The sequence below is a fragment of the Mauremys reevesii genome, linkage group 20 (genome assembly GCF_016161935.1).
Source record: "Mauremys reevesii isolate NIE-2019 linkage group 20, ASM1616193v1, whole genome shotgun sequence".
Lineage (NCBI taxonomy): Eukaryota > Metazoa > Chordata > Testudines > Geoemydidae > Mauremys > Mauremys reevesii.
Genome location: NC_052642.1, coordinates 20,996,282 through 21,018,865, shown reverse-complemented (window position 1 = coordinate 21,018,865; position 22,584 = coordinate 20,996,282). Strand labels below are relative to the sequence as shown.

The 22,584-nt window shown below is 49.3% G+C and overlaps 1 protein-coding gene across 1 annotated transcript; it reads left to right on the top strand.

Moving 5' to 3' along the window:
* Positions 1-8,717: 8,717 nt before the first annotated feature.
* On the top strand, positions 8,718-22,442 carry ALDH3A2 (aldehyde dehydrogenase 3 family member A2). The gene is made up of 10 exons (XM_039507719.1): positions 8,718-8,940; positions 9,284-9,515; positions 9,628-9,713; positions 12,391-12,599; positions 14,860-14,977; positions 15,489-15,630; positions 17,182-17,348; positions 18,817-18,916; positions 19,507-19,742; positions 21,504-22,442. Exons 1-10 carry the CDS (start codon positions 8,758-8,760, stop codon positions 21,516-21,518), a joined length of 1,488 nt encoding a protein of 495 aa, XP_039363653.1. The 5' UTR covers positions 8,718-8,757; the 3' UTR covers positions 21,519-22,442.
* The last annotated feature ends 142 nt before the right edge of the window (positions 22,443-22,584 follow it).

Below are 22,584 nucleotides of genomic sequence, written 5' to 3'. Positions count from 1 at the left end.
TGGTTGCAGCTCCCTTCCTCCCAGCTCATCAGCACTTGAGCTCTTTTTCTCCTTGCTTTTCTCCTTCCTCCCAGAAGAGGCCAAACAGTCTCTGTCGCCGGAAGGTGTAGATGTACACCATAACCGTGGCAGAGACGATGCTCAGAACTCCACCTCCCTCCAAGCTAATGGTGTGATGAGAGCCAATGGGAGAAGGCTCTGTACCCTGCTCCCACACTCCTGAGTCCTTTGCCAGGCCATCTCGAGCAGCGTCTGGGAGGGGGGAAAGAGAACAACACAGATGGGTTTGTTCTCCAAACCCTGCGCATGCCTGTAATTTATGGGCATGGAAGATGACAGTCTTGCTAATTGGTCCAGGGGGAGAAGACGCCAGAACAAAGTCTGGTGGGGAAGAGGGCTTCTCTCAAGTTCAGGCGCTCAGTAAAACCTGTAAAAGCAGCAAAGAGTCCTATGGCACCTTATAGACTAACAGATGGAGCATGAGCTTTCGTGGGTGAATACCCAAGAAAGCTCATTCTCCAATACGTCTGTTAGTCTATAAGGTGCCACAGGACTCTTTGCTGCTTTTACAGATCCAGACTAACACGGCTACCCCCTGATACTCAATAAAGCCTGTCACCTGATGCCATAATTATATCACTGGCACCCCAGTACTGCCTGCCTTATGATTACTCTGGAGTTCAATTATCTCTCCACAAACACCCCTTCTGCCTTGTGTCTTGGAGACTGAGTAAAAACAGATTATTCCCCAAGCTGCTAGCAGTGAGAAACTACCATGGGCGAGCCCTCAAAAAGCCAGCATGTGTTCTTGTCATGTTCCGACTCAAGGATTCCCCCATTCTCCTTGTATCACACATCTGTCTAATCAGCCTGCCACCCAAGGAGGGCTACACAGATCTCTAGAGATGCTGGATGCTTTCTAAATGCACGTCCCAATAATCTGCAGCCGCTGATGCTTTAACAGCTCGAGGGGTCAGTGAGAGGGACATGGGGCCCTTCTCTTTCCCCAGGGACTCAACATGCTGCTTCTTTAGCATTCCAGTTACTGGAAACCAGTGACTGAGCCCAGCTGTTCCTCCAGGCATGGCAGAGCAGTAGTGTGGTTTCTAGCAGACAGGGCATTGGACTGAGAGTCAGGAGACCCGAGTTCCATCTCTTCACCTTTCGGTTTCTTTTCCCACCATTTCTCTGTCCCGTCCATTCAGTTTGTGTCTCAGCCTGTGCGCAGGGCTGAGCATAGGGACCTCAAGGCACTAATGTAATGTTAATAATAGTGCCTGGGCTAACAGGCCAGTTATATTCCAAGGAACAGACTCGCTTGTTCAAGACACTCTGGGAAAAACAGATGAGAAACAAACTCTTTTCCACTGTACCATCCCCTCTCTCTGAAGCATAGAGTGTAAAGGGCACCTTATGTGGCCTTCTCCAGAGGCCCATAATAATCGTCTGCTCAGCATGGAAAAAACTTTTTTTCTGCCTGCAGCAGAATTTGTTGTCTAATTTCCCTTCAGTCTGTTCAGACTGAGGTGCCTGAATTCTGACAGGGCCTCTGGGGAGGGAAGTTTGTCATGGTGCTCTGGGGATGTGTGTATTACAACAGGTCTGATACTGTAATCTTTACTCAGGTGAAACTTCCATGGAAGCCACAGTCTCAGCTACTCAGATCTTCATTCTGAAGTCCTGTAGGGCGTTCTCTAAAAGCCAGCCCAGCCCTGGCTCAGTGACTGTTCCTCTTAGTGCAAATCGCAGCATGTAAGCAGTTTCCTTGGCTTACAGATTCTCCATCCTGTAGAGCTGCTGGCAGTTGCTCCCGTCAATCTTTCCCACGCCAAGCTCTTTGCCGCTGGGATTTACGCAACGGCTTGTGCAATGCTCACATGCAGACAGCCCCAGCCTGCCAGATTCATGAGCTGAGCCTGGTGCCTGGGCAGAGGCAAAGACTCCCGCTGGGTTGGCAGGAAGCAGCCGACTTGGCAAGCTCCCTGTTCCAGATCTGCGTGTGGCGTGGAGTGAGACTGATCCGGGATCCCTTTGCCTCACATAACATGGAAATGGGCCTGGTACCGTCTGAATGGAGAGCTTAGGCAAAGGAGCTACTAGAATCTGTGGCTTGTTTGCTGTGATCAGAGCTGGTCTTCAGGTGCTTTTCGGTGTACTCGCTACAACAAAAACCACACAACCCTTCCCTGCCTCTGCATTCCTTCTCCTTCTTTCCCTCCCCCCCAAACAACCAAACCATCTGGGGAAACGTTTGGCGCGTGGAGGGGAGGGAGGTGGGCAGGGGAAGCCAAAAGCCAGGGTGGAGTAAAGTTGTAGCACTTGGCTGGGGTTAGGCTGCTCCCTGACTAGGGCCAGGTGTGAGGAGATCAATGGGAGAACCTGTAGCACTCTACCACCACCTAGTGGGCAAGACTGACGCAGGTTCCATGGCCCAACAACCCTCGCGGTTACAGCCAGGTTAGGTTTTATTGATTGATTGGATTGATCTCTAGCATGTTGGCCACAAACGTCTCTGCCCCTAAAGCCGCATTTGAGGCACTAAGGGTATGGCCATACTGCAGCAGCACAGCTGGGCCGCTGTCGCACTGTCGTGCAGACACTTGCTACAGCCACGGCCATTTTCCTGTCCGTGGAGGTAATCCACCTCTAGGGTGACCAGACAGCAAGTGTGAGAAATCAGGACAGGGGGTGGAGGGTAATAGGAGCCCATATAAGAAAAAGACCCAAAAATCGGGACTGTCCCTATAAAATCGGGACATCTGGTCACCCTATCCACCTCCCTGAGAGGCGGTATCTAGGTCTTCCATCGACCTGCTTGCCTCTACACTGGGGGTTAGGGTGAGCTAACCACTGCACAGGGTGCAAAAGTTTTCACAGTCCTGCGCAATGCAGGTCGGGCAATCTAATTTGTAGGTGTAGACCTCGTCTAGGGCCCTTATCCACAAAGCTATTTAGGGTCCTACCTGGGCTAATCTCTTTAGCCTAGGATTTTCCATGCTAAATATGATAATTTGTAGTAACTGATGCTTTGGAGAGAATTTTGAGTAACCTTGGTATCGAGAATTATAAATGAGCTGTTCAGACAGGGCATAGCAACAAAAGCAAAGTTCAGAAATTTACTTAAAGTAAGTCACGCCCTGTCCCAATTCCCAGATTCTCTTCTGGATCGTTGGCATGTGACTGAGTTAACACACCTGTTTTTAACAAGTGTCCTGGCCAAATTCCAGTTAAGGTGATTACATGCTACTCCCTCACAAACCACCTGCATTTTCAGCTGTTTATTGGAGTATTTACCTCCTGTCCAAAACTGTTGTATAATGTTGCTGTACATAGTTAACTGGCTTGTGTTCAACCCCCAGACGTGGCTGCATCACAGTGGTGGGTGTGGTCATCCATCTGTATATACTCGGAGTTTCAATTGTTGAAGGCCTTTGAGATCCTTTGGGGTGGAGGATGCTGTACAAAGGTGAGTTACTAACAATTTTATGCAACAGGGCCTCTTACACGAACATACAGCCCTGCTTCACGCCAGCATGAGAGGACTATGACTTGTCAATATGTTACATAATCCTAACCAGACTTTGTTATCTGCGCTGGCAGCTGCCTACTGGGGTGATCCTGTTTGAACAGGACTGGCAAGTTTCCCTGGCATTACAAAGAACGTGCCATACAGAGGCTGGGGCCATGGAAAACGAAAAAAATCCCTATGTGAGTTTGGCCAGCTCTTCAAGCTCCTCACTCTGGCCTCATGGACCCAGCACATCAAGGCTCACCAAGGACTGAGATGCACTCTTTGGCTATGTGAGGAAATCAAGACATTTCAGCCAGTCCAATCATTCCTTGCCTCAGCCTGTGTTTTCACTGTACACGGTTTAGGGTATTTACTGCCCAAAACGTTGGGAAAATTCCTTCTCCTCCCAGATGCACGTAAGTGGCTGCTGCATTCTCCAGGCCATTACTTGTCCTCTCCTGTCTGTAGAGTGACCCAAGCCCTGTCCACAAACCTATGGATTCCTCAGAGCTTGGCCGTCTCACATTCAGCCATCAAACAGAAGTCAGAGAAGCGTCTGCATATATTTTTGAACTGAGTGAACAGATCAATATCAAATGGAAGCTGGTTTCAAGGCCCACTTTTTATAGGGGTCGTTTGCCCCTTGCCTATACTACTCACGGGAAGTGATTTCTTCAGTTTTCTTTGTTTTCAAAAACTGGGCAAAATGTCACACTGTTGAGAGCAATCGGCCACATGTAAAGAATCTCACAGCTTGCGAGAGGCCAAGGGAGAACCTGTTCTATACCATGGTCCTCACATCCAGGCTGCATTGAAGTCTCGCAGAATCCTTGTGCACAACATCTCTAAGGGACGGCCTTTCCTATCCATCCACTCAGCCAAAACTGTCATCCAGACTTTCATCATCTTGCATCCTGATTATTGCAACACACTCTTGTGGTCTTGACAAATGCAGTCTCGCCCTGCTCAGACCCATTCGGTTTGATGCTACAAGAATCGTTTTCCTAGCCTGTGGCACTGACCGTGTCCCCCTTCTTTTTGAATCCCTCCACTGGCTGCCTCTTTATTGCATCAAACATATGCTACATTCATTATCCGCCTTCAAATCGCTCCTCCAATGTGATGCTTACAAAACAGTTGACAAGGGTTAGGCTCTTGGTGTGCTGAGAGCACTGCATGTCATGCTGACCCATACGGTCTCATTGTTTCCATGGCCTCCCCCACTGTCCGTCTGCATCCATCTGTTGTCTCTTATCTTCTGTTTAGATTTGTTTGCTCTTTGGAGCAGGGGCCCATCTTTTGTTGTGTGTTTGTACTGCACATACCACTGGGGCTCTGAGGTGCCATGGTAATACATATAATAAAGAATAATAACCTGCCTGACCTAGTTTGGTGTTAAAATATGGAGGACTCATTCAACAGAGATTTTGTTTGTGCACCTGTCTGCTTTGGAAAATTCATTCTTTCACTGGCCTAGTGGTCGCAGTTATTCAGACAGAATGAAGCAGAGGGGCATTGCCTAGATGGACTCTTCTCACATGATCTCACTGGAAACTACTTTTCCTTCAAACCCTCTCAAACCCCCCCCCCCCCCAAATAAAATAAAATGGAGAATTCAGAAGTTTATCTTTGGGAGCAGAAACCCCTTAGAAAACAGGTTTACAGATGATTGGGTCAGATGTTGCTAGAGGTGTATGGAGATTCCTTGTAATCTTCCCTCCTCAAAATCATAACATTTCTTTTTGTTGCTTATCTTTTCTTTCTTTCCTGTCTTTATCTTCTTTACCCTCTCTGCCCATTCCCTCTTCCTTAAATCTCTCCTCTCAGACATAGGTGCAGTGAAAGAAAATCCTTTGAGATGCAGCCAGGAAATGGAGTGAGATGGACTGAGACCTGGAGGGAATGGAGTTAAGATTTTAAGGAGAGTGGGAACTGAAATGTTGAGGAGCTCAAGGTGGGAACAGTGGCCCAGATCCTGAATTAATTCCAATGGGACTTTGACCCAGATCCTGAAAGGTATTAAGTGCCTATGTACTTTGGACTTTGTAGAACCTGCCAAGAACCACAGGCAAGAAGATAATTGGCAACTAAATATTAACGGCCCACAATTATGTATAAAGGTGTGTTTGTTTTCTTGCAGATACTATACAGATGACCCTGGGCTTGGGGCCAAATTTCCTTAGTGGGAGGGATGAAGTCAAAGTAGGGAGGTGTCAGGGGCAGGGTTGTGTTCTTTGCACTCATTGCTGTCAAGCAGCCCAGGGAGAAGCTGCGTTTAAGGTAATGTCTTTTCATAACAAGCCACTTTTGTTAAAGCTTAATAGCAAACTACCTACTCCCAGGGAAGGGGAACCACTGCAGCTATTTCCTATGAAATATCTGCCCTTGGTTTTCTCAGGCAAGGAAGAGTACTTCTGCGGGAATAGTTTTGCTCCTCTTGTTTAGGTGTTTTTATGTAGTGGAAGCTGTTTCTAGTAAACTCTGACATAGAGACAAAGAATGAAATGCTTGTGTTGTTTTAATAGAGTAGATTGAATGAAGTCTCCATTTACAGTGAAGTTGTTCTGTGAACACAAATGGCTTCATTATAACCAGGGGCTCCTATCATTGTAAAATTTGCAGTGATCAAGCTGTGTTTTGCAGGGTGGGCGCCTAGCCCCTAGAGCGAATGGTGCCACACTTCAAAATAAATTCATTCTTAATATTTACAGGTTTTGGTAGCATTTAAATAAACATATTCCCCCCCTCCCTTGTGTTTAACTAAATTCCCAAAGTCTGGGAAAGAACGTGGGCAGGTCAGATTTGTCAGCTGCCCTACCTGACCCTGGGAACTGGCAAGAGAGCAGCTGATACCCCATGGACCCCTCTGAAATAGAAGCAGCAAAGAGTCTTGTGGCACCTTATAGACTAACAGACGTATTGGAGCATGAGCTTTCATAGGTGAATACCCACTTCATCGGATGCATGTCTGAAATAGACTTACTTAGAGTTTCCTAGGTCAAGCAGCTGTGTTCTGTTGGCGTGTTGTCCATAGGTTTTTGCTATTATTTGCATGAACATACGGTCCTTTGGTGCTCAGGAGTCTCTCTATCCCCTGCTAATTGTTCCCTAACCGCAGCCATAATCTTGTGACTTCATGATCTCAGACTTAATGAGCAGAGGATTAGTAGCCTTGTCAACAGCTGCAGGGCACTGGCAGCGATGCCAACTCCCTGGGCCAAGCTGCGCCTCTACGGGCTGGAAGGGGGTGAAGTAGCTCCATGTAAATGCCTCTGTACCTGTTTGTTCAAATGAGCCCTACGTGCTCTGCAAATATTGACTCGGGATCAGGAACAGGCCACTTGGGCTGGCCATACCTGAACGGCCCCTAGTGTTGTTTGCAAATTTGCAGAGTAATTTACCCCATGCCCTAGATTGCAATGGCTCCTGCATTCTCTCTTCTACCCTTGTCTGTCTCTACCTCCAGCTCTCCTACACCTAGTCCCTCCCTTCCAGCCTAAATGCAGGGCTTTGGCTCCTCTCTACTCCTGATCCCGTATCCATGGTCATGGTGCTGCCCTAGGCCCCTGCATCAACCTCCCAGGTGCTGCACATCAAGGGCCCCTGTTCCCACCGACAGCTGAAACTGCACTGCTATGTGAAATTCAGATCCAAACACCATACACTTTCTTTTGCTTGTTCTATATCATAGCTGCTGCTCAGGCCTTTAGGGTGTGTCCCCAAAAGGGGTTAGTGCTTCCTCGACAGACACGTGCTAGCTCTGCTCCAGCTAGCGTGCTAAAAATAGCACTGCAGACATTATGGCATGAGCTAGTGACCCAAGTGTAGACCCAGGTGGGTGGGGAGGCTCAAACACCGGGGGCTAGCCCATTCCACAACCTCCACACCGCTGTGTAGCGCACTAGCTGGAGTCAGTCTACCAGGCCAGGAGGCACACTACCAGCTGCAGTGTAGACATAGTGAGGCAGGGACTCACTATCTGTGGCATAGCTCACAGCTGTACAGCACTGGGTACAATCAGGGGACTACGGGCCTGATTTTTAGGGGTACTTGGTCCCCACAGCTCCAAATAAAGTCATGGGGCTGCAGGTGCTCAATGCTTCTGAAAATCAGGCCCTAAGAAAAGCAGAATGGGCTGCAGAAGCCACAGACGGATTAAAGCAGGTCTTATAGACTGGTGACTGGCTCTGCATGACAGGGACATACACCTACCCCCCGCTTGCACCCACTCTGCCACTGCCCCCACCCACACCCAATGCTGCACTTGCTCACCAGGGACCCACGTCTGCCCTAATGCATCCACCCTGGCTCTCCACCCACCCTGCCAGGGACCCTTGCCCACCCTGATGCTGCACACCCTGACAGGGACCCACGTCCAGAATCCTCTACAAACTCCGCCTGCTTGGGAGCAGGTGGAGCATCTGGGTCCCTCCATTCCCTGGGTGACTCTCCCCAGTGTCCCCTCCATTCTCTATGGGGGGGCTGGGTTCTCCTAGTGTCCCCTCCATTCTCTCGTGGGGGGGGGGGCTGAGTCCCTCCCACGGCCCCTCCATTCTCTCTGGGGGAGGGGGGCTGAGTCCCTTCCAGGGGCCCCTCCATTCTCTCAGGGGGAGGGGGGCTGAGTACCTCCCAGGGCCCCTCCATTCTCTCAGGGGAGGGCTGAGTCCCTCCCAGGGCCCCTCCATTCTCTCGGGGGGAGGGGGGCTGAGTCCCTCCCAGGGCCCCTCCATTCTCTCGGGGGGAGGGGGGCTGAGTCCCTCCAAGGGCCCCTCCATTCTCTCGGGGGGAGGGGGGCTGAGTCCCTCCCACGGCCCCTCCATTCTCTCTGGGGGAGGGGGGCTGAGTCCCTCCCAGGGCCCCTCCATTCTCTCAGGGGGGGGCTGAGTCCCTTCCAGGGGCCCCTCCATTCTCTCTGGGGGAGGGGGGCTGAGTCCCTTCCAGGGGCCCCTCCATTCTCTCTGGGGGAGGGGGGCTGAGTCCCGTCCAGGGGCCCCTCCATTCTCTCGGGGGGAGGGGGGCTGAGTCCCTCCATTCTATCGGGGGGAGGGGGCTGAGTCCCTCCCAGGGGCCCCTCCATTCTCTCGGGGGGAGGGGGCGGAGTCCCTCCCAGGGGCCCCTCCACGCTCTCCAGGGGGCTCATTTGTTGGACCGGAAGTGCGGTCGCCCCCTACCTGGTCAGCTGACCGGAAGGAGGTCGTGTCCGCGCGGCGCCTCTGACGGCAGCTCCCTCCCGTCAGCTCCCGGCCATGGACCCCCGACAGCAGCAGCAGCAGCAGCAGGCGGCGGCGGTGGCGCGCGCGGGGGCCGCGTTCCGCTCGGGCCGCTCCCGCCCGCTGGGCTTCCGGCTGCGGCAGCTGCGGGCCCTGGAGCGGCTGGTGAAGGAGAAGGAGGCGGAGATCGTCGCCGCGCTGCACGCGGATCTGCACAAGGTGCCCGGTCCCGCCCGCCCGCGCGGTGCCCCCGTCCCGGGGCGGGAGGGAGGGAAGCCCCGGGCCCGGCGGGGGGGCAGCAGCCCGGCAGGCTCCTTCCAGCCGCCGCCGCGCCTCGGGTTCGCCTCGGGGCTCGGCCGCGGAGTCACGTCTGTGGTGCAACCGTGTCCCGCGGGGAAAGGCCCTGCCCGCTGCGGGGCGACGTGCGCCTGGCCCCCCCCCGCCCCCCGTGAGCTAGACCCGCCGGGCAGCGGCACGTTCCGCGGGTGCTGCTGGCAGCCGCCCGCCCGGGCCGCCCTCCGGGTGCCGGTGCGGTAACGCGGCGCCCTGTTGTGTGTCACAGAGCGAATGCAACGCCTACAGCTACGAGATTTTGGGGGTGCTGGCGGAGATCGCCCTGATGGTGGACAAGCTTCCTACGTGGGCCGCCCCCCAGTCTGTTCCGAAGAATATAATGACGCTGACCGATGAGGTCTACATCCACCATGAACCGCTGGGTGTGGTCCTGGTGATTGGGGCTTGGAACTACCCCTTTGTCCTGATTATGCAGCCTCTAATAGGGGCCATTGCAGCAGGTATGGTATAAGCCTTCTGCCTGGTTTGGCTGGCCTTTCCGGTCATCCTTTCTCCCCTTCGTCTGTTCCAGGCTCAAGCAGACAACACACTGTCCTGGTTTTTGTCTCTTAGGAAATGCTGTAGTAATCAAACCTTCCGAGATAAGTGCAAATACAGCAAAACTTGTAGCTGAGCTGATCCCACAGTATATCGACAAGGTCAGTAAAAGCCAACACTCCTGACAGTTTCAGTTGTTATTCGTTTGTCTTGTAGTGCCTGGGCCCTGCGCGGATACAAACTTTGTATCCGTATCTGAGCCGCAAACATGCTCCGTGGATATCTGCAGATATGAAGTGGGTATTTGCAGGGCTCTAGACATAACATTTAGGTCCGTATCCATCCGTAAACATTGTCTGCAGACATAAAGTGGATATCCGCGGATTTGCAGGGCTTTGCCAATCCGAGGTCCATCATGCCAAGTACCGTACAGGCATGTAACAAAGATGGTCTCTGCCCTAAAGAGTTTGCACGTGGATGCAGCAAACAGACAGGGTGGAGGGGAAACACAGGCTAACAGTGAGACTGTTCTGAACAGCAGGATCAACTGAGGGGAGTTTATGGAGAGATTAAAAAGAAAATAATGAGGTGGCTTTGCAGGTGTCCATGAGGAGCTCATGCATGAGGGAACGTTCCAGGCAGTTAGTGTATTGTAAAGTCAAGCAGACTGAGCCTTTCTGGTCAGTGTTCCGAACTGCATCTGAAGGACAGGGTTTTTTGTGGGACCAAGTGTGGTATTGTTCCTTTTAGGTCCTGCTTCTCTGTTAGAAATTAATAGGAGTTTTGCTATTGACTTCAGCAACGACAGGTTCAGGCCTCCTGAAGTTCAAGTCATGAATGGTGACCTCTCTCCAAAAGTATCCAAACTCTGCAAGCCAGGATGCTGTGATTAGCATTGTAGCACAAACGGGATCCCAGCACTATTGCATCCTGACTGCTATGGTGAAGGCCTGCACTGTTTAAATAGGATTATTTTGCAAGTTAACTCGGGCACTGTAAAAGGACAGCATTGCTGTTTGGTAGCGCCGGGGCTGGGGAAGCAGCATTATTTCTAAAGTGAACAGCTGCTGCTTTTGTGCCAGTGACATAGGATCAAAATGTTGCAACCCCTCTTAATCTGCAGTCATAGCTACTTGGGTGTAGAAACCTGGCTGTTCCTGGCCATCTCTGGTGGGCCTCTGAGCTCTCAATAGAGGATAAAGGCCAATCCACCTCTGGGCCTATATGTGTCCTACCAGTTCCCTCTTAGGGTGAGATTTGCTGCGCTGCTTATGCTCCTCTTTAAGGCCGGTTTTGATTCTCCTATCCTAGCCCTGACAGGACTTGCGGTGTTTGAGTGTTAAAATCTCACTGGGGATAGATGTAAAACTACCAATTTGATTGGCCCCAGCTAGGAAACTGCTGCAGCCTCCTTTTGGTGGAGAGCTGCCTTGAGATCCTGAAACCTACTAGAGTTGGCACAATGGGATAAGTGCGGGGAGCGCCCCTACAAGTGGTTCTGTATTAGGGGTTGGGGAGGGAAGTCAAGAGGTGGCTTGAAAGTCTCCAAAATGTCTGACATTCATTTCCCAACTCCTCTGTGCAGGGCTAGCAGGTGATTTGCCAAAAGGGAATTCCTCCTTCCCACAATATTAAATCAAGCCTGCGTTTTCTGTGCCTTTTGCAAGGGGAACAGTTAACCAGCTTCTCATTCAGCCTGGTTTTGTCTGCGACTCAGTTAACATGTTGCAATTCTTCCTGACTGCTGCCACGGAGCATTTCGTTATAGGTCCTTCCTTACAGAGAGTTCAGGCTTCCCCTTCTTAGGAACATGGGACTAGCCATGTTGGATCTGACCCAAGGTCCACCGAGCTCTTATCCTGTCTGACAGTAGCCAGCGCCAGATGCTTCAGGAGGTGCAAGAACCCTGCCAGAGGCAGATGTGTGCTAATCTTCCCCCGACGTGAGGTCTCATTCTGGTCTCTAACAGTTAGAGATTCGCTTAAGCCCTGCAGCATGAGGTTTCCTACCTGCTGCTGGTGGTGTTTGTGAAGCAGTAATGCCTGCTAGTACCCCTATATTTGACTCCATGTGTCTGCCATTTTGAAGAATGGGGATGGGATGGGATGGGACTTCCAGCTGAAGGAGCCTGTTCTCTTCTAGCCAGGAACAGCGGGCAGTAAACGCTTTAGTCTAGTCCATGCCTTGCTAAAGGAACTCTGGTAGTGGGTTTATCAGCAGCAGAGGCTTAATTCTCCCCCCACAGGCAGCATTAGCATGTCAGCACTCTTTTTAATGAGCACAGCCAGATAGCCCAGGAGAGACAGTTGCAGTCTGTTGCAAGTATTTCCTGTGATGCTGCAGTCATGCCTCTTTAGACAGTTGTCTAAAAATAATGAAGCCGTGAAAGTAAACCAGACTTCCCATCATGCTGGAATATTGCGTCAGTAGAAGTCATCGAAATAAACACCACATCAGTAAAAATGTCCAAGAGCTAAGAAGCAAATGCCATTTCTGCACCAGAAACTCCTGCTGTTGGCTTTGGTTTCATCTTGGCTTCTGTAACCTGGTACTGGCAGTAATTATATCCCTAGTGGCTGCAGCTTTGTTAAAGCAATTGGTGCTTTGCTTGAGGAGTCAGATCTGGAGTTAACAGCTCACATCAGGCGTGGGAGACATTTTGCAGTGTTGAGATTTCTAGGCAAATGGTCCGAATGGGATGGTGACTCTGCATTGGCAATGAACCTGCCATGCAGTAACAGCAAAGTAATGATCTAGTGTTACAAATCTCTTGACATTTATTGCACCCAAGTCAAGTCAGTTACACAAACATCTCGCTATTTCTGTCTGCATTTGAAGGACCTGTACCCAGTTATTAACGGAGGGGTCACGGAGACAACTGAGCTGCTAAAGGAGAGGTTTGATCACATCTTCTATACCGGGAGTTCCCAGGTGGGCAAAATTGTCATGGAAGCTGCTGCCAAGCACCTCACCCCTGTCACTCTTGAACTGGGTGGAAAAAGTCCGTGTTACATTGATAAGGACTGCAACCTTGACATTGCCGCCAGGTGAGCTCATCCTCTCGGGGTTCAGTTGCTGGGGGTGGGGAGAAGTCCATGAGGAGTGTTTGTGGCTCTCACTGGACACATGCCTCTCTGACTATGGTGGCGGCTTGTAGCCAGACTGTCCTTTCCTACACTGGTTTCTCTCTGTCTTGGGGTTTTGGTCGGCTCCCACTTGAGGCCACCTCTGCTAGTTTGAGTTTTGACAAATAGAAACTGAAAGATGAACCTTTTGTTTTAGCATATTTGGCTCTGTTATTGTTTTTTAAAAGCTTTTATCTAATTAGTTTAAATAAATTTGATGTAGCAGTTTGCACAGTTGCTTATACACCTCTACCTCGATACAACGCTGTCCTCGGGCGCCAAAAAATCTTACTGGGTTATAGGTGAAACCACGTTATATCGAACTTGCTTTGATCCGCCACAGCGCGCAGCCCCGCCCCCCCCGGAGCGCTGCTTTACCGCATTATATCCGAATTCGTGTTCTGTCGGGTGGCATTATATTGGGGTAGGGGTGTACTTGACCGACCGCAGTGGGCGAGGGAGGAGACTTTAAAAGGTGCAAAAATTAGCTTAACCTGCCCCCTCGTTATTTAAATAGACCCCAGTCTTGCAAGTTGCTCCATGTGCAAGTAGCTGGCAGGATGGAGGCCGTGGTTTTGGATTTTCGTTTGTATCATCCCATTCAGTTTCACAGCCATCCTGCAGAATCTATAACAAAGGGCACAAGTCCAGAGTCACCCAACAGCAATCTCAGAACACTCCCCCGGACTCGTGTATGGCAGCTGCCGTGCCTTGATGGGACCCTGCTCTGTGAATTATTGAGCAGTACACAACCAAATATTTACAAAGGTCTATTTTAAAATAGGAGGCAACATTCTTTAGAGGCCTAATTCAGTAACCCAGTTTATTATGGATGCTGGGGTATTAACATTTTTCCTGCAGCAGAGCAAAAGAAAATGGCTCAGACTGAAAAGTTGTGGAGAAGAAGCATATTATATTGTACGCTCATAACTCAGTTTTCCATTTGCCCGAGCAGAGCTTGAGTATCTCGTGTGGGGGGTCCCAAGGCTTGTGTTAATTGTAAGAACGCAGAGTTCTTTAACATAAGAAAATCATCGCATGGCACACGTGACTTAGGTTGTGTTTCAGTCATTGCAGCCACTGAATTTTTTAATCCCACTTGAAGTCTCGCTTTGACTTTCCCGGATTTGGTGGGTGGTACCATCTTTCCCACAACATCCAGGTATATATGCTTACATGCCTGTGCTGCTGTTTAATCTTGTAAAATGAGACTAAAATCTGTACTGTTTGTACAGACATGTACTAATGGTCTTGCTAGGCAGAGACTTTGGAAGGCTGCAGCCTGTAGATATGATAGACTGATAGCCAACGCTGATGCAGAATGTTACAGAAAGATAGCTGCTGTACCTTGTTCAAGGCTACTGCTTTAACTCTTGGTTATTTTTAATTAAAGCAGAACACTGCAGGGTTCAGGTGCTCTTGATTTGCTGGAGTTTATGCTGCAGTTGATCCATTGCTTTTTAGCATCTGCATGCAGCATTGGCTTCAGAATCCCGTCAGCATCAGCTGGGGGAATCCTCTGACTCTTAATGGGAGTTCCAGTGAGATCAGTTTATCTAGACGCGATTTCTGTGGCAAGCCCCGATCTGCTGAGGACTCTGCTGATGAGTGTCACCAGCACAACACGTTTGGCAGTCGAGAGCTTCTTCAGCTCCCTCCAAAGTGACAGTGAGAGTCCGGCGATGATATCAATATGGATTTGTCATGCCTTGTATCCATGTCCTTTGATATCTGCTCAAAGATATCGTAATTCGCTCCATGGGCTGGGTTTTGCGCGTGGAGGGCATGGTTACCTGTAACCTGTAACTGATTAACTGATTGCACTCCACACCTGGCTGCAATGAAATGTGCAGAGTGGCTGAACAGGAATTCTGGGATAGCTCCTTATTCCCTGGAGGACAGGTAAAAGGTGTCACCATAGATTTCAACATTTGTTTACAGATCACTAGAAAAGAGCATCACTGGGGTGTAGTCTCTGGTAAGGAACATTCCTTCTCTCCTCCACATGAGTCATCCTCCTGGAGGGAGCTGTGCTCCTAGGAGATGCTGAACATCAAGATAGTAATCACTTCAGAATGGTTTGGGATGGGTGTCGTGCATCCGTAGTGCCCCAGGTAAAAATGGCTCCTCTTGTCAGTAAAACACTAGTAAACGGAGATCAATCCTTTTCTTCCTTCCTTAGACGGGTAGCTTGGGGAAAGTATTTGAACTGTGGGCAGACCTGCATTGCCCCCGATTACATCCTCTGTGACCAATCCATCCAGAACAAAGTAGTGGAGAATATCAAGAAGACTCTCAAGGTAAGTGTTAAGTGATGTGTGCTTTGCAAATCTGCAGCTGCTTTCCCTGTAATTGTAGTCGTGTGTTTGCTTCCAGAGTTCCAGTAATTACGAACCTGTATTTCAGGGTCATGATGGTGTCAGGTGTGCGCCTTGGAATGTTTGTAAACTGCTTGACAACTCCAAAGCCCGTGTTGTAGCAGTGCCAAGTCTGGGGACTTACTCAGTCAGACGGTCCCACTTGTGTTGATTCAGTTTTCCCTAGCCTGTAGAGTTTCAGATCTGTGCTGTGCAAGTGTAGCTGGAAATCCACACCTGCAGAGAGCACACCAATACATTGCAAGGAGATGACAGGCACTTGCGAGGCTGAGAAATGTACTCAGATGAGGCATGACAGGATTTGCAGCCTCTGCAGTAGTCCAGCTGATGTCTGTGCTGACTCTGGCCTAGGGAGGTAGGTGCCAGATTATTGATCAAACATGCCCAGTTTTTAAACCCCACCCCCTTTTCTTTTCTTTTCTTCTTTTTATAGGAATTCCATGGGGAAGATATAAAAAAGTCTCCAGATTATGAAAGGATCGTCAACAAGCACCACTTTAAAAGGCTCGTGACGCTGCTGGAAGGACAGAAGATAGCTTACGGAGGAGAGACTGATGAGGCTACGTGCTTTATAGGTATTCCCTCTACGTTTGCTTGGGACAAGAGGATGGCATATAGGTGTTACCATGATCCTCATACCCAGCTAGTGTCCTCTCCTCTCTGAGCTGATGTGTAGTCTGACTTCTGGCTCATTTGGCCTCTATTTAAACCAGTTGGTGCACGTGATTAAAATGAAAAGCGAACACCTAGGAATATCTCCTCCTACTGCAGCCTGATGTTCCTACGGGAGAGGGGTTTGTGGTGGCTGGTCCAGTGTTTTGATATAGCTTTTTGTTCTCCTCAAGTCTAGCATGAACAAAGCACTGGTGAATGGCAGAATAACAGACCAGCTTCAGTTCCCCCCCCAAGGTCAGCTCTCAGGCTCCTGTTAATCTGTACAAATCATGGGGCTGGGATCCAGGAAACCTGGGTTTGTTCTCAGCTCTTCCACTGACTTCCTGTGTGACCGTGGGAAAGTCACTTGACCTAACAGCTAATGATACTTACTGTAGCCTGGTCCTATGATAAATGCCAATTGGTGCTCGGCCAAGGAGAGGAGTCCCTAAGGTTCTTTCCCCCTGGATCAGACACAACAGAGTCAAAAACTGACACGTTCGGTATCTTTTAGGAAACTCCAGGTTGTATGGAAAGGGTACTCACCTGGAGAGCAAAACGCAACCTTAACCACCATTATTAATACAATTAATAGAGACAAGAAAGCTCCGAACCACGGACGCAAATAGCAATAATAGAGTATTAGAGAAATCTTAACGGTTAGTCCTTGCCTTGCATATGCTCATACTTATATACTCTCACCCCTTCCTTGGAGCTCTGATGGTCAGAGACGAGACAAAGGACCAGCCCTGTCTCCAGGATGCAAAATGGGTTCGATGGTCCCAATCCCCAGTGCTTGAAGATAGGTGATAACGGATTGAAGGATGGAGGGGTAGCTGCCTTCTTCACGTGGTTACTTGCTTATATAAGGCCTGGGAATCAGCCTGAATATTCATACAAAAACTCTGCCTCCTCTGTCCATATCCAACTTCCTCACCCTCATAATATTGCGATGCCTTTCCCTGATAGGCTAGCATATTCATCCCTGTTGACTCATCCCTATTGCTAAAGCACATTTGTGGTTAGATGTCTGCCAACGATCCTCTCTGAAAATATCCAAGCTTAGTATCAGTTCAGTATTCCTGCGGTTGCTTAGTCTCATGTCAACTTTTCTCATAAGCAAGCTATTCCTGGTTCCTCAAATCTAGGACAACTGTTGGACCACTTTATTTGTGCTAAAGGTCAGAGGTCTGTGCTTTACTTCCTAACTTGCTTAGGCCAGTGTCTTGCAGGATGCAGGCCTGTAGGTTCCTTGTGTTACGGCTAGTGAAATCAGGCTAAGCTGGCCCTCCGGGCTACGTGCCCACCTTACTAGACCGCGAGAACTGCGTTTATTTTCTTTGAAAACTGAGACGGGGATACTAGCCGTGCTTGACCATTGCTGAGCTAGATGCAGGAGAGTGGGTGGGGCTTCCTGAGCAGAGCATTTATTTCCCTATGTCCTAATTCAGTCTTCTCCCCATCTGTCGTAGCCCCGACTATACTCACTGATGTTAGTCCAGAATCCAAGATCATGAAAGAAGAAATTTTTGGCCCCCTCCTTCCGATCGTGACTGTAAAGAGTGCGGATGAAGCAATTGAGTTCATCAATCAGCGGGAGAAGCCGCTCGCCCTTTATTTATTTTCCAATGATAAAAAGGTAGGTCCTGGGCTCCAGAGTTGGACCCACAACTCTGCCCTGCATATTATAAACACAGAGCCAGGTTCATCCTTGGCACAGCTTCACTGAGTGCGTTTGGCTTTAGCTCCTGTTAAATCCCAGCTCTTGGGTCCTGTGAAACCAGATATTCCCAAAGCTTCTGGAAATCCCCTATACTCCTTAATGGTGGCAGATTAAATCAATCTATTTTGCCCTCACACCCAGGTGGGAACACAACATAGATGGGTCATTTTGACAGGCGGTTTCCCACTACTCCACTGCTCATCATAATAGCTTACGGTGACTGGGCTCTCGAAATGGGTCAGGCCTGTTCGTACACCACCAGAAGAGTGTTACATAAGAATGTGTAGCTTGGCAACGTAGCAGAGACTGAAATACTAGCTCGGGTAAGGACACGGTCAGTAACACAGGCTGGTAATCTTCAATTACAATATTAGCCAAGTTGAGGCCTCTGGATTCTAGCTAGTACAGATCTTGTACAGACCACTGAATCGGCTAGAGCTAGTGGGAACGTGATAAAGCCAAATACATTATTGGGGGGGGAGGGGGCGGTCCGTCTGCCCGGGAAAGCTAAGTCTAACCCAGCTGCTGGTGCAGTTCCACTGAGGGCAGTGGGGTTGTACTTGCGTAGCTAAGAGAATTTGTCATCTTGAATCTGAACTCCTAGTTCTAAAGCAGGAAAGAACTCTGTTAACGCAGAGTATTAAACCTCTGTACAAAGGGAAGCTCCTCCTGGAAGGGACAGTTATCAGGCATCTCAAAGTCTGAGCATCCAAGGATCTTGTGCAGTCAGCACCAACTTCTTCATTGTGACACTTGGCCCTTGTTAGCCTGTTTGCCAGCCCTTGGAACACAGCTGCTAATTCAGCACTCTGAGATTTTATTACATTTATACCCATATAAAACCTGCATCCCTTACGGGTGGCTTCTTAGAGCATTTCCCTAGTTGGCCAGTCTCTTGGGGGAACTTTTCAATCCTTACTTAGTCAGGGCTGACGAAATAGCAGCTGAATTCCAGAGCTGTGTGATGTAACCCTGATCATCCACCCGTTCTCACCTCTTGATTCTCACTGCATTTAGCTTTGAAATATTTGTCCCTTTAAACATTTCTAAAACTTGACTCTAGAGTGGTGGTCTTAAAACATTCATCACAATGCTGTAATCTGACAAGATGCCAAGGAAAATGTTGTGTGCTACGTGAACGCTACATGGTGCCGTTTTGGAGACTTCCTCAAAAAAAATTTCCCCATTAAATGTCTGGAGAAACAGAACATTTCTGAAGCCACAGGTAGTTCCCATCGTCCCTAAATTTGAGCGGGTTCCCATCATCCCTAAATCTCTTTGTCAAGATAGTTTCTATCACGGTGTTGATCATCCCTCTAAAACTTTATACTAAACGCAGACGGGAGGTTATCTGGCATTGTATTGTCTGTTTGTGTTTTGTTAGTTGATCAAAAGGATGATATCGGAGACGTCCAGCGGAGGTGTCACTGCAAACGATGTCATTATGCACTACACTCTCCCAGATCTGCCCTTCGGTGGAGTCGGTGAGTTACAGGAACTCCATGTAATAAACCATGAGTGTGCTGTGTAGTCCTGCCCGCTGTATCTTAGCCACTGGTTCTTTCTAATGATCTCGTGACTGAGCAGAGCCTTGGCGTTCTGTACAGCGGGCGGCCCCTAATCCTTCTTAAATAAATACAGACAGCAGGTTCCCATAGAAAGGTGCTGGCCTGAATTCCCCCCATTTATCCTCAGAACAGGTAGACACACACCCATAGGCAGCTTCCAGCGCACCCACATGTGCTGCACCAACGTTCCTCCACCATGGCCTGGAATGACCTCTTCTGTGGATGAGCTGCTAACTCAGTTTCCAGGCCCAATCAGTCCTTGGTCCCTCTGCTGGGAGTGCCATCAAGGGGTCCCATTGTGATGTAGACACCTGTTCTCTGGGAACAGGACTTAGAGCCACCAGAGGTTTGACAAAGGGCAGGTTACTGGAGAGGAGCTGGGTTTCAAAAGGAACTTGTCTACGTTGCATATTCTGTGCCTCTGTCACTGCTTGCCTGGATGTGCCCAACTGATTCACTTGCCCAACCAACTGCATGCTAACTAGTGTGTGTGTTGACACATTCAGGGAAAAGTGGAATGGGCAACTACCATGGCAGGCACAGCTTTGAGACCTTCTCCCATCGCCGCTCCTGCTTAATTAAGTCTCTGGCGATGGAAAGTGTGAACAAAATCCGGTACCCGCCAAACAGTCAGAGGAAGCTGGACTGGGCAAAGTTCTTCTTCTTGAAGCGATTTAACAAAGGCCGACTGGGACTCATTGCTCTGGCCCTGCTGGGAGCCATACTGGCTGCGGTGATAAAGGTGAGCTTTGGGGCTCTGTACCATTGTGTGTTTTAAATGAGGGTTTCTTTCTGAGCCCATTTAGCGCCAGGAGGTCCCAATTCCCAGCCTTGCTCCTCTCCTGGAAGCTGGTCTGCGGTAACTTTTGAGCTGAGATCTGTGTGAAAGCAAGGCCAGCCAGAAGCGCTCCAGTCTGCTTCTATCTCACTTAGGCTAGCAGGATCCAGACTGGTAACAGGGCTGAGCTGATTCTTGGGTAAACCCTCTGAGTCTGCTAGGCCATTATTGCACCAATTTTGTGGGTAACGTGTGAGAAACTGAGTCCTCCTCCTGAAGAACAGGGGTTGGGACATGGCTGGATGGGATCTGCAAGGGCTGCTTCCACCACTCTTTCGGCATTAGAGCTTTCTTTGGGAATAGGTTGGCTACCTGCCTGCCTGGCTAACAAACTGAATATATGGCATTTGCAGCTGCGCATTGCTTACAGGGATACTGTGGAGGGGAAGGTTGGCTCTTGGCTCTGCTGCAGACACCCCATGTAACCTTGGACAAATCACTTCCCCATGTGGATGTGGGGATACTTCCCTCCCTCCCTCCCAGAAGTGTTGTCAAGCTCTGGAGAGGGGGAGCAGGGCTGTCTGGGTGGCATGAAACTTGCCGTTTGGAGTAGATGGAGGATTCAAGACGGTCCATGACGCAATGTCTTAAGTCCAAATGACCAACTTCCAGTAGTGCAGCAAACCGGGACGTACACGCTGCCTTGGGGAAGTGAGGGTAACCAGGGGCTGCGTGTGCTGTCATGCCACACAGCATAATGTCAACTCTAACTTGTGAATCTTTCCTGCCACAGCCTGGGTAGACTTGTGGGTGGAGGGGGATGGTAATACTAGATCAGCATGTCAGTAAAGACTGGTTGAATTGGAATCACCATTGGGGATCACATCCATTGTCCCTCTAGTGCCATATCCTGTCTGACCATGGCCAGCCGGAGATGCAAGATCCCCCCGTCAGGCAATTGCAGGCTAATCGTTGCCCACATTAGGTCTCCACTTGTCAGAGATTGGCTGGAGCCCCGAAGCACACGGTTTTCTGTCCCTTCCTGAATTCTTTGTTACTATGCATTATGAGATGAGGTCCCTCTTAAACTATTGTGCCAGTCTGTGACCAGCTCTGTCTTTGAAATAAAACCTATTCTACCCCCGCACCTCAGTACGTGCCGGCTCAGTGAAGAGGGCGATGTTTGGGTTTCCCCAGAATCAGTGGCCTGTGCTGAAGAGAAAAGCCCTGTGTGGTGTCTTGGCAGTGCAGACACTGTGTGCTGGCTCAGTCATCACGCAGGAGCAGCAGGTTTCAAAGCCCACCTAGTCCTGCTGAAGCAAGATAGGACTTTCCTTGTGTGGCATGTTACAGACCCCGCTTGTAGAGGGGGGAATCTTTCAGAGCGGTGGATGTGGGTACTGCGTGGAGTGATGCAGGCTTCCATCCTGTCCATCATTCTGACTCTTTACCCTTACAGCCTGGTCACATGGGGTTGTGAACGGATGATTCTTCTCTGGCATGCAGCATCTAGGCTGTGGATTCTACACAGTACTCAAAGTAAATGTCAAAAAGGGGTGAGAATAGGGAGTAAGAGACTGGCAAGGGGGGCAGGAAAAGAAGTGCCTGTTGGATCCAGAGTCTGTTCAAATGGGGAATGCACACCCACCTTTGTTAATATCTAGGAGTTGGAATTTATTCCATCTCTTTGCTGAAGTTATACAAGGTCTTTCTTTGCCTTCACAGGTGACCTACTCTTGAAGAAAAGTGACCTGACCTCTATACCCAATCTGCAATACTTGTACCCTGAGCGCACACTTTATGTAATGACCTTTTTCAGCCTGAGAGTTTTACTTTTTTTCTATGAAATGTTAAGGGCACAAAGCAGTGAGAGGTAACGTAAGAATGCACGAGCTAGTAACAGTGCTGGGGCTGGCACTTCATGTTGATTTGAAAAGCCATGCGGCAATACAGGGATTAATGCAACAGTGGGCATGCAGTATTGGTCATGCAACCAGCGAGACGAGAACTGCAAAGCAGGAAGCAGCAGCACCCTCCATTCTGTGTAAAGACCATGTCAAAGGTGGGCTGCTTATGTCTTCTCAGGACTGTCACCTCCTGAGCTCACCCAGTCTATGCTGGAGAGCTAGAACATGGGTTTATGTTTCAGTCTGTGAGCCATCACAGTTCAGTTCCTCCAATGATTTTTCCAGAGTCCTCCAAAAAGAGGGACATCAGGACCTGATACACTTAATGTAAAGAGTAAAAGCCCAAAATAAAACAGAGCCTTTTTACATCTTAACCGGCAGAGACCTTTTCTTTAGGGTTCTTCCCTTTTATGGTACCTGCCTAGTGTTGTGGTAACTATCTGCCACCCCTTGTGATTAGTCTTCTATGTCTTCCTTTCTGGTGTGGTGGAGACAGATTTTACTAATAGTCAAGACCAGTTCTGACTAAATGTACATTGAGGCTGTTGCTCACCCTCTAACCCAGGACATGTATCCCTAGAATCTCCCCCAGAAAAAAAAGATTGTCCACTTGTTAGCCCTGCAATTCAATCTGACAGCACATTCCGCTGGCTGCAGCTTCCAAAGGGAAAGACCTGCTACAACTGTTAGAGGGTTGCAAGGTTTCTTTCGTGTAATGCTGCAGTCACCTGTGCTTCTATCTGCCAGGTGTGCATTTTGTGATGCAGGGGCTGTGTTTATAGCATTCGGAATTAAAGAACTTACTCTTGGCACATTTCCATTTCCTGCTGGAGAGAAGCCAGAACATACTTTCAAGTGAAGTATACCTAATCTTATAACGACACCAGTTAATTAACAGG

What these genes read in the sequence shown, in the direction of transcription:
- ALDH3A2 (XM_039507719.1), top strand. Translation starts at nt 8,758, where the DNA reads ATGGACCCCCGACAGCAGCAGCAGCAGCAGCAGGCGGCGGCGGTGGCG. An exon ending in AATAGGGGCCATTGCAGCAG is followed by an intron (nt 9,516 to 9,627) that starts GTATGGTATAAG and finishes TTTGTCTCTTAG; the next exon opens with GAAATGCTGTAGTAATCAAA. An exon ending in TCTGCCCTTCGGTGGAGTCG is followed by an intron (nt 18,917 to 19,506) that starts GTGAGTTACAGG and finishes TGACACATTCAG; the next exon opens with GGAAAAGTGGAATGGGCAAC.